The sequence below is a fragment of the Euphorbia lathyris genome, chromosome 5, assembly GCF_963576675.1.
Source record: "Euphorbia lathyris chromosome 5, ddEupLath1.1, whole genome shotgun sequence".
Lineage (NCBI taxonomy): Eukaryota > Viridiplantae > Streptophyta > Magnoliopsida > Malpighiales > Euphorbiaceae > Euphorbia > Euphorbia lathyris.
In genome coordinates, this window is record NC_088914.1 from 35,714,042 (window position 1) to 35,726,010 (window position 11,969).

Below are 11,969 nucleotides of genomic sequence, written 5' to 3' on the forward strand. Positions count from 1 at the left end.
GAATCAAATTAATGAGTCACACTATGAAGCTTTGGGAGCGAGTGATCGAACAAAGGCTAAGGAGGACGGTGAAGATCTCAGAAAACCAGTTTGGCTTTATGCCGGAAAGATCAACTATGGAAGCCATCCATCTAATGAGACAATTAATGGAGCACTATCGAAATAAGAAGAAAGACTTGCATATAGTTTTCATTGATTTGGAGAAGGCATATGATAAGGTACTAAGGGAAGTACTTTGGTGGGCCTTAATAAGGAAAGGCATTTCACGGAAATATATTGACATCATAAAGGATATGTATGAGGGAGCATGCACGAGTGTACGTACTAGTGTTGGGAAGATTGAAGAGTTCCCTATTATGATTGAAGTGCATCAAGGTTCTGCACTAAGCCCATTTCTTTTTGCCGTCGTTATGGATGAACTAACGAGTTCACTTCAAGACGGTATACCATGGTGCATGTTGTTTGCAGATGATATTGTGTTGGTTGATGAGACGAAAGAAGGCGTGGAAAGGAAGTTGGAACTATGGAGATAAACTTTAGAATCTAGAGGCTTTAAGTTGAGCCGAAGTAAGACGGAATATTTGGAGTGTAAGTTTAGCGGCGATAGGAGTAGGGAGGCAGAGACAATCACCCTAGATGGGAGAGTTGTTCAGGCATCGGATTGCATCCGGTATTTAGGATCTATTATCCAAACGGATGGAGAAGTAGATGGAGATGTTGCTCATAAGATTAAATCTGGTTGGGCGAAGTGGAAGAGTGCTACGGGTTTCCTTTCTGACCCCGGCATGCCTAATAGATTGAAGGGAAAATTCTACCGCACGGCAATCAGACCAACATTGTTATATGGTACGGAGTGTTGGGCAGTGAAACACTGTCACATTCATAAGATGTCGGTGGCGGAGATGCATATGTTGAGATGGATGTGTGGTCACGAGAAAGGATCGGGTGAGTAATGAAATAATTAGGACAAAAGTAGGGGTTACATCTATTGAGAATAAAATGAGGGAAAACCGACTAAGGTGGTTTGACCATGTAAGACGAAGAGCGCTTGATGCGCCGGTTAGGAGGACTGAAGAGTGGCAAAGGGATGTAGTGGTGAGGGGTAGGAGAAGACCTAAGCAAACTTGGTGGAGAGTGATCGAGAGTGATATGAGTTTATTGGGAATTGAGGAAAATATGGTAGTGGATAGGAAAGAGTGGAGGGAGAGAATTTGTGTCGCTGACCCTGAATCATTTCGGGACTAAACCTTTGTTGTTTTTGTTGTTGTTGTGTACCTTAATTATCAACTCAAACTTTTAGTTCAGTTGGTTACTGAATAGCAATTGGTGCAATATTTATAAATCAAGTTAAATTGATGTAATTTGTTTAATTTCATATATAATAAATAAGGGTACATTAAAAAAAATAGAAAATACAATATAATTTGGAACTTGAGAGAAAAAAGAACACAAAGTATTAGAAAAAAGGAAAATGGTTGGTTTAAAAGGATAGCTCAACTGTACATAAATGTCTCTTATAGCAGTGTTAGATGAGTTTCGATTCTGGTTCTTGAAGTCTTTTATAATTGCAAGAATATTTTAATTTTTGTAAACTAAAAACTTTTGCATAAAAGAAAATGAAGGAAGCCCTCTAAAGGTAGGTCAAATTCTTTCCTACCTATATATAGTTGCGTGGAATGACTAAAAAATGATCGCCACGTTGGTACTTATCGGAGTCAATAATAATAATAAAAAAAGGAACATCGTATATAGATAAACTAATCTGTAACAAATAAATAGTAATTATATAATAATAATAATAATATAGTTTGTTGAGATAAAGAAGAATACGGAACTTTAAGAAGTAAAGATATAGGAAATTGCATGCCAGGTCCAGATAGATAAACTATATTCACAAATTCCCACTAAACTATATATAATGCTCTTAATTGGTCTCTTCTACTTGTACATCAGCTACGCATTTCAGCTACGAGAGAGATCATCAGGTACTTCTTTCTTTCTATATAGCATGTTTAATCTCACCTGCTCTATGTTATTTTCCAACTTAATCATCCCAAATTTACTACCTAATGTTTCTCTATCTTTATACTACACCTTACCCTCAATTATATTATCAAAATCAATCTTTACTGTTTTATATATAACTTTCATTTTTTACAAGAATGATAAATTCTTTTATTCATTAGAAAAAATAAAAAATATTAGATCTACATATAAACAATTAAAATAATTATAATAAAAAACTACAACAGAGAAACTTGAATCTACATTTTCAATATCATAGATCATGATAGAACAATGTTAGACATTGTTTGAAACTGTTTTTGACACAACGATGAGAAAAATATCCTATTCCAAAATTGAATTTATAGCATTTTTTGTCCAAAAATGACTTAATGATCTTTCAATAACCCGGATCTATATGATCATAGATGGAACTCTTATGTTTTTTCTTAAAGAAAAACATGATAATACTTATATGAGATACATAAGACAACCACACATATATGGAGACATACCGCAACTGGAGAAAGAAAAAAACTACAAATAAAAAAGAAACTATTAAATCTAACATAATAGATCAATCAAAAAAATTATTCAATAAAGAAAAGCAAAACAAAGCAAAGAAGACTTTTATCTTCAGGTTAAGAGCAGAAAAAAAAACTCAAAAACATGGATAAAGAAGAGGAGAGCTTCTTGGCGTTTTTAGATTTAGAGGGTGTTTGGTTGCTACTTTTCATGCTCCTGTTTGCCTTTTCACTTCAAAAGGGAGAGTTTTGGGTGTTTGGTTAGCGACCTCCTGTTTGCCTTTTACATCTGGAAAAGCAGCAGTATGTGTTTGGTTAGTGACCTCCTGTTTTCCTTTTAGACCCGAAAAGCAGCCTTTTACAAAAACAGAGAATCTCTGCTTTTTGGAAAAGCAGCTTTTTCCAACAGAAAACAGCAAACCGTAACAGCAAACAGCAAAAGCAAATAGTAGTTAAAACAAACGGGCCCTTAGACTGCAACCAACTTATATCAATTTTTACAAATTCTGATATTTTAATTTCCTAGTATTTTTAATAGACAATACATCACGAGCCCATGAACTTGGTCTAAAAAATTGGTTATTTCTTAACTTTACAAATATATTATTAATCTCTAAACTTATTTAAAGTGATTTATCATCTACTGAACTTACTTAAAACAACATATTAGCCATCTAAACTTGTTTTTAGGTGTCCTTATCAGCCCTTTAAAATTAATTAAAGATATAACGGTTGTAAAATCTCATCATATTATACTGTCATATAATAATATGAGTTATGCATGTCACATAAAGCAAATTGAAGAAGTTAATTAATTATGAGACATTTTTTTTAATAGTTTGAGTTCCAATCTACAACTTCACACTTCTAATTTGAGAAGTGTACCCACCGAACTATACCACCTTTTGGTACATGAATTAATAAGTTTTTTACACCAAGTTAAGAAGGTTGGTGATATATAAGATAGTAAGTTTTTTTTATTACTTATGATTTTTTTTATTGTATTTGTACTTTTTTTTTTTTTCAATTATGAAGATATAAACATTTTCATAAAACTAGAAAAAGATGGTGATATATCAACTTCATTATGCATATAACAATTTGATAAAATTACACTATCAGTTTTTTTTTTTATTTATTATCATAACTTCATTATGCTTATAACAATTTGATAAAATTACATTATCAATTTTTTTTTTCATTTCCATTAATGAGTTTACAAAAAAAAAAAAAAAGGCTTAACTGACTTGCATACTGATATCAGCATAAACCGGCTTTGCTCCAGAAAATATTTTCCCTCGTTTTTTTAGTATGCATCTGACCAATAAAAAAGAAATGAATTCATAAGAGATAATGGGTTTAAGAAATAAACACATACAAATTGAAATGATACCATTTAATTGGATGGATGTGTTGAGTATAGCAGAATTTCTCATTTGCTCCCTTTAACTTTTATCATATGCCATCATATTTAGAGGGTGGTTCCTTAGTGATGAAGGAAAAAAAAGTTATTCTCTTTTCTAAAATAAAAATAATAGATAAATAGCAGTTATATATGAAATCTGTTGGTGTTCAGATTTTAATTTAACAAATTGACTGACTACTTGAGAAATATAATATATCTATTTGCGGAATAGGGTTTAGAAAGGATATATTTCTAATAAAATGCTTTTGTTCTTATCATTTTAAAGTTTATTATTGTATCAAGGCCTAATAAACTTGTCCAAAAGTATACATTACCAGCTTTGAACTTGTTCAAAATAGTAGATTGACTCCCTAAACTTTGTAAGTGTTTCACCAGCTCCCTAAACTTGTTTATTTCGTATCACCAGCTCTCTAAACTTATTCATAAAAGTAGATTAACTCACTGAACTTTGCAAGTGTCTCACCAACTCCCTAAACTTGTTTATTCTGTAACAACTAAATACAAAAACTTATTAAATCTAAATTCTAAAAATACGTCTCCATCTATTCGAGAGGTAATTTTTTCGCTTCTTCTACCTTTCAATCTATTATACGAGTGAGTGTTGCAGGTTTGAGAGATTGAATGGATGAGAATCGAGAGTTGGTATTATGGTTTTGTATTTAATTGTTACAGAATATGCAAGTTTGAGGAGTTGGTGAGACACTTACAAAGTTCAGGGAGCTAATCTATATTTTATGGACAGATTTAGAGATCTGGTGATACGAAATAAGCAAGTTTAGGGAGCTGGTGAGACACTTGTAAAGTTCAGAGAACCAATCTACTAAACGAACTAGTACACTTTTTTCCTATAGCATGCAAGCGTCAACTCACACAGTAAAGATAAGAGTTTAATGACTTTGTAGGTAAGAGATCAAAATGAGCAACTATATATGTGATTAAAGCGAACTATATGTATATCAAACTATAAACTTATGATATGTTATTTTAAAAATCCAAGCTGTCAATAGATAAAATTTGTCAAATTTTAGAAAGTAAATATGTATTAAATCGAAAAATAAGGTTCAATCTAATTCATTTGTGTCCTTTGAAACCGTTCATTCTTCATGTTTTCTGCTTGAGCATTGCCCACTCCGGAGCAGTGGTTACATAAATTCTAAGGATGGATCGATCTACTCCGGTCTTCAACTTTACCTATAACGAATTATGTAACATGTAATGAGTGTTACTAAAAACGTTTCACATTTAAGAAGTTGCAGAGTGCGGAGCAAGGAAATTACCAAATACGCAGAACTCACCATTTTCAATGGAACAACTGTTTCTTTCTCTTCCATTCCATTTTCTATTTCCTGCAAACAAACACAAAGAAAAAGCTGAAAATTTATTATAATTATAAGGTACTAATTATTTTAAAATAAAAGTTTTGCATCTATCTTCTTGAGGAAACCAGAAGACCAAAAACCCATGTTTGTAAGTCTTTTCTCCCTTTTCTTTGCTCTTTCTCTGAACTATATTCTGCTAGGGTTGGGTTACGCACTTTCACATACGAATAGATACTTCTGATAAAACAAAAGAATAAATAAATAAATGCTTTTGATATGATGGGTCAAAATAGCATAACTTTTCAATTACAAAGATAGATTGCTTTCACGACTGTCTCAAGGTCAACTCAAGGTTATGAAACAAATGTTTAAATACCTGATTCAACATCTATTAAAAAAATCAAACTCAAAATGGAAGAAGATTATACCATTTCTATGAAAATACTAGTTGTAAATGACGGCGGAGATATACAACGGACGAGGAGGTTTCACGTTGCTTCTTTAGTTGCTTCGTCCTTCAAATCCAAATTCTTCACCGTTATATTGCTCTGTTTATGGTGTTTCACATTACCATGGAGGACAAACCCCTTTGAATTTCTTATCAATTTCGACATTTTAGTCAATTCCTCAGCCCCAACTTTGGGATCTTCATTTTCATATTCAGATTACTGTGTATATGCAAAACCTGAGATTCAAGCCCGGCAAGCTCTTCTTCTTCCTCCACTTTCTTTCAATCAATAGAGCACCAGCGCTATCTTCTTCTTTTCTGCGGCCTTCCTCTCCTAATATGCCTTTTCTTGGAACTCTATCATGTCCTCTATATGATTCCTCAAAAGGTATACATTCATATATTTATGCTCTGACTTTGGGTATTGTTTGATGGAGCTGTGTCATTTTTAGGGTTATCAATCTTCATACCCAAATTGGTCCTGCTAATCAATTAATCGTGTAACTTATGCTATTTCTATTGTCTTCTTATTTCCAAATTCGTTCTGGACTTGCTTCAATTTTGGTTGAATGGTTCCATATTTTGAACTTTACTTTCGAGTTTTACCCTTTTGTTGTCTTACGCGAGTTGCCTCAAAATTATCCCCACAATGTAGATCTCTACCCATCACCATATGGAAGTTCAACGATTTATTTATGTTTTTAAAACCTGCCAACTGTCTTGAACATTGCCGGCAGTTGTTTGATAAACACAAGAAAATGGAAGTATTTTTTATTATTTTGAAGATCTAACAGATGAATGCCCTTGTGGGATTTTGGATTTTCTGTCTGTTTTTTGTTTAGTTTATTGAACAGCTAATTTCAAAATCCTTCAGGTCGCCGCTGTAAAACTTCATTCTTGATCCGGAACATGTCATCCACTAGAAATTCATTGCCTGTTAAGGAGCAGATGGTCTGTGAAAATGAAGTTGAGCAGGTTGAATTGCTTCACGGGGTTGATGATCTATATGGAGGAGTTATTGTCAAACTCACAGAGTACATGGATTCAATAACTTTTGATTCTAGACTAAAAGCTTCTATTTCAATGTGGAGACATAAGGTACTTCCTAATATTCGTATGTGTTTCTCTTCTGATGCTGCTGTTATATATATTATGAATCTCATTTTTATTTTATGTGCAGGGGAAGCGAGCTGTTTGGATCAAATTGCCAATTAAACTTTCTAATCTTGTAGATCCTGCAGTTCAGGTATATGCATCACACTATCATATATTGCCAATAATTCTAAATGCGTAAATGACAGATTCAAATTCTGAGCGAAAGTAAATGAACTTGTGCAGAATTGCCATCTTATTGGCTGATCTATCTAATGTATTGTTATAATCTCTGGAATTGGGCAGGCAGGATTTAGGTATCATCATGCTGAACCAGATTACTTGATGTTGGTAAATTGGCTAGCTAGTTCTCCTGATACCATCCCAGTAAATGCTTCACATCGAGTGGGTATTGGGGCATTTGTAGTCAATGATAACAGAGAGGTACTTCAAGATCTTTGAATTCAGCTTTGAATTCTCCTTTTAATGTTAGTTTGATAGGTATCCTGTGACATTTGTCTTCAATAACTCCTTTGCCTATGCTTTGACCTTGTTTTACAGAACCAAGTTTCAATTCCTACCAATATATATATATATATATATATATATGTTCTATACATACATATTTGCTTTGGTAATTCGGGACGTTTTCTTGCATTATCTCTTCTCTTTTGACATTAAATTACTATATTTAGGTGCTTGTGGTTCAAGAGGGAAGTGGTGGATTTAAAGGTACAGGGGTATGGAAGCTACCTACTGGAGTGGTTGATGCGGTGAGCATATATTAGTTTTATTTTGGATGTGATTTTTTATGCTTTTGGTTTGCATAATTAATTGGACTTTTTTCCACCCGTAGGGCGAGGATATCTGTGACGCTGCTGTTCGAGAGGTTAAAGAAGAAACTGGAGTAAGTGACGAGTTATCTGTTAGTAGTTTGATTAATGAATTTGACATGGTTGACGGATCATATCTTATGGTTATTTAGAACCATCATAGCGCTAATAGTTTTTTTTTATCTTTATTTTGTGTCAGATTGAAGCAGAATTCGTGGAAATATTAGCTTTCAGGTATGAAATGTGTTGTATGAACTTGTACATACATTCATCTATAGACTTTTGTGCCATATGTGGAACGTAGTTTGGGTTTCCTGTGAATTCCTAAATTAATTGCAGTTGCTAGCATGTCATAGAGTAGAAGCATTAGGTTGTGATGTATTTGATAACATCATTTTATTGTCTATTATTAGGCAAAGCCACAGGTCATTTTTCGACAAATCAGATATATTTTTCGTTTGCATGTTACGACCGCTCTCTTTAGACATCGAGAAGCAAGATTCGGAGATTGAAGCAGCACAGGTACTAATCAGATAATAGCAGTGCATCACATTTGAATTTTGATTGAAATGAGTTTCAGATTGTTAGATGGATGTTGATAATTTTGGTTGTTTCAGTGGATGCCAATTGAAGAGTATGTGAATCAGCCATATAACAAACAACACCAGATATTCAAATCAATAGCAGAAATATGCAAAAATAAATTAGAGGAAGACTATGCCGGTTTTTCTGCAATTCCTACTGCCACAGCTTCCGGTAAACTCACCTATTTGTACTTTAACAACCGGGATTTCAGAAAACTCTAAAGGGCTTGATTGGATGGGGGTTTAGAGGGGTTAATAAGGGAAGGGTTAGTAAGGGTTTATAGAAACCCTTGTTTGGGAGGAGGAAGGGTTAGTAAGGGTTTTTACAAACCCATGTTTGGAACACACAAAAAAAAAAAAAAAAAAGAAGGGTAGCGTAATGGAGGGTTTTTGAAGGGTTTTTTTTAAGAAATTTCGTCCAATTTTCAACCCACCAATTCAATGGGTTTTGAAAGGTTAGAAATTACCATTCCTTTCCCTTTTTTACCTTTCTCTACCTTTCCCTACCCTTCTCTACCATTCCTTTATTTACCCTTCCCTACCCTTCATCCAATCAAGCCCCGTATGCTACATTGTAATGCAATGCAATGTAATGTAATCAAGGGTGTAATGTAATCAAATTTTTAATGTAATGGAATGAAATAATACATGTTTGGTTGACAAATTTTAATAAAATTGATAAGGTGCAATTGTCATTACAATACGTATGTTTATTTAGTCAAATGCAATTTTTATGCTTTTCGTGTTTTTCTTCTTTTTTCACATTTCCCCCCTTTTTCGCTTTTCCGTTGTTTTCCTCGTTTTGCTCTTTCCCGTTTTTTTTTTCTCATTTTTCCTTTTTTGTGATTTTCACGTTTTTTTTTTGCATTTTTTTCTCATTTTCGGTTTTTTCACATTTTTCTCTTTTTCGTACTTTTTCACTTTTTCAGTTTTTATGTTTTCATGTTTTTTTCGTATTTCGTCATTGGTAATAAAAATAAAAGGGTTAATCGTAATGAGATTCATGCCTTTTTTTCGTACAGCTAATTACATAAATTTGCAAAGAATATTATGTGATGTATTTGTGATTCCATTGCGATAAAACTGATAAAAATGATATGACTAACCAAACATGATAATAAATCTCCATTGTAATTGACATTTCATTACAACGTCATTACAATGTACCAAACGGGGCCTAAGGTCCTCATGTGGTTTAACTGTAATTCAATGTGATACGATTAGGGATTTTTGGAAGTAGTGAATAGAGAAGAATTAGGGTTCCTTTTCCATACAAGGCATGACTCTGACCAACCTACTGATGTGGCAGCAGTTATAAAATCCTACAACTGTAAATAATACAACTGTTACAACTGTAAACAGTCCTAAATAACAACTAATTAACACTTAAATGTAAAACAATCACCCCCTAATTAATAGGTAATAATTCCCCTTTTAATTTCTCTAATAATTCGAATAATCGTGACAATACTTCCTCCTTTAGAGCATTCTTGTCCCTAAGGATGTATGAAGTTTGGAACTCAGTGAACTTGAAAGGGCTCCGGGACAGAAACAACTCATTGAATTTGTAGGGGGGTGACAGTGAACTTGAAAGGGCTCTACGTCTGTGGATGTGGCTGAAACATACCATCTTCATTGCTTTCTGGTTTATATTCTAGAGCAACATCACCCCATATGAATTTCATTCTTCCCATTGCATAAGGTTGGTAAGCTACTACATCTCCTTTCTTTATACTAAAACCATCTTGTAGAGTATCATCAGAAAAGCAAACCTTTGTGTCAACTGACACAACTGGGTAGAGTATGAGTGTTTTTGTGACAGCAACATGGAGATAATTCTTCTTTTCAATAGCTCATGCTGCACTTTCTGCAAAATTTGTAAATTCCTTTGCTTCTGAAACTTTTCTCGCTTCATTCACAACCTTCTCTTGCACATCTGGATGTTTGCAAAGAACATAGATGAACCAAGATAGAGTGGATGTTGTTGTGTCTTTTAGTTTCTGTCTCATTTAGGAACCTAGACAAAATATCATCTTTCTTCATTGTTCCTATGATAGGAGCATGAAGATAATTCGTCTTTTCAAAAGCTTGCTCTTTAATTTTGGCTGCCAATTCTTTTTCGTTTGATCCATTCATGTTGTCTAAATCAGCTCCAAACGCAATCTTGAATATAGACTCCAAGATTGGATTCATAACCCAATCCTTATGCAAACAGGCATAAGGTTTGGCCACCATTGGAACACCATCACAAGGTAGGAACGCATTCCCAAACATAACTTCATTACTCCTCGTCATTTTCAGCAAAACTTGTCCCCGACCATCACTAGCATTTGCATGTCCAAAAAATAAGTAGCCCAACCCAAGACCTCTAGCACTTCTCTTTTGCTCATCATACTCCTCACTGTCGTCATCATCTCGAACCCTTTTCAGAACTAGGAGATTTAACTGGCATTTATCGAGTTGCTGAGGGATTTGTAGTATCTTTTCTTGCTGAAGAAGCCCAAGTTGATCAAATGCTTGCTTTGCACTTACCATAAAAACATGAAGTTTCTCCTTTAGTGTAAATTCATCTTGATGATCTTGAGTGCAATAGGCTAAAACAAGGTTTGATTGCTCAGATTTAAGCCTTGTACAAGTTAGAAAGAACTCATTCTCCTCTTAAGTTTGACAACGCTAAAATGATGGGATGGAAATAACGGTCGGCACAAAGTATTTTGACCCTCGAAAAGACCTCTTTAATATGCTGAACTAGTGAGTCTACCTCATTAGTTACCATGTTAACTGCTATAGAACACTCCAAGAAGGCTCCTGGACCCATCAATGAAGCAAACTTAGCAAGGCTTGCATCTTGAAGATGTGATAGCACTTCAAATTCTTCAATCCGGGGAATGCTTGATTGTGTAGTATCACAAAGCAATATGGCTGCTGATAGGACTGATGGATACCATGGGCATCCCAACATTCATACCATAGCTTTCATTTAGCATCCTTTTAAACCAGGCCACCCTTGCAAGCATACCACTATCATAATCAACCGAGAACACATCTATCCCATTCTTACCTTTCTTCTTTTTCTTACTATGATTAGCCCTCTCACTACCTCCTCTTATTACCTTCACCAATGGAATTACTCCCCCCTTTAAATCATTCTTGTCCCCAAGAATGTAACGATAAACAGGGTTGCCACCTAGTCCAAACTTGGGCTGGAAATTTGCTTGTCCATAGATGGATGAGGAATCCATATGTAAACTATTATGAGTTGTGCCAATTCTAAAGGTTGAGTTGGATTTCAAATTGTTTGGGGTGTTTGAGGGCCTAGGTGGAGTGGTGAATGGAGATTTGAAGAGTGGTTGAGTTGTTACCCGTGTTTGGTTGATGTTAGCAGAAGTTTTGGTGTAGGAATGGTTAGTTTGGGGCCATTGCTTTGGAACTAGGGAAGATCTAAATGTAGGATTGGGCTTAGGAACCTCAATCTTATCATTCAGATGGGTGTCCTAAAACCTAGCTTGCTTATAGGATTCCATGGGTTGATATGATTTTGATTTAGATTGAATTTTAGGTATCAACATGTTAATAATAGTGGTCTGATTCCTTACCTCTTCAAACTACTGGTGGTGCTTGTCTAGGCTGCCCAACTTCCTTGCATGCACTTTCTCCAACAATTGAGATGCAACCAAAGAAGGATCTACTATTTTTTCAAGTTTTTCTTGCAAACTGGAATCTGGTGGCTCTAATTTCC

The 11,969-nt window shown here is 34.4% G+C and overlaps 1 protein-coding gene across 3 annotated transcripts; it reads left to right on the plus strand.

Moving 5' to 3' along the window:
• Positions 1 to 1,863: 1,863 nt before the first annotated feature.
• LOC136229330 (nudix hydrolase 7-like) lies at positions 1,864 to 8,922 on the plus strand. 3 transcript variants are annotated; one of them, XM_066018044.1, is made up of 9 exons: positions 1,864 to 1,985; positions 6,596 to 6,819; positions 6,902 to 6,967; positions 7,120 to 7,257; positions 7,509 to 7,586; positions 7,670 to 7,720; positions 7,846 to 7,880; positions 8,060 to 8,168; positions 8,264 to 8,922. In XM_066018044.1, the coding sequence occupies exons 1-9, from the start codon at positions 1,919 to 1,921 to the stop codon at positions 8,450 to 8,452; spliced, it is 957 nt and encodes a 318-aa protein (XP_065874116.1). In that variant the 5' UTR covers positions 1,864 to 1,918; the 3' UTR covers positions 8,453 to 8,922. The 3 variants fall into 3 exon arrangements, with proteins under 3 accessions (XP_065874116.1, XP_065874117.1, XP_065874115.1); XM_066018045.1 differs by lacking the exon at positions 1,864 to 1,985 and adding an exon at positions 5,296 to 5,421; XM_066018043.1 differs by lacking the exon at positions 1,864 to 1,985 and adding an exon at positions 5,672 to 6,109.
• Positions 8,923 to 11,969: the final 3,047 nt, after the last annotated feature.

Bases quoted from the DNA above. Each gene is read 5' to 3' on its own strand.
- LOC136229330 (XM_066018043.1), top strand. From the start codon at position 5,950: ATGCAAAACCTGAGATTCAAGCCCGGCAAGCTCTTCTTCTTCCTCCAC. The intron at 7,587-7,669 runs GTGAGCATATAT...TTCCACCCGTAG, and splicing joins CTACTGGAGTGGTTGATGCG to GGCGAGGATATCTGTGACGC. The intron at 7,881-8,059 runs GTATGAAATGTG...GTCTATTATTAG, and splicing joins GTGGAAATATTAGCTTTCAG to GCAAAGCCACAGGTCATTTT.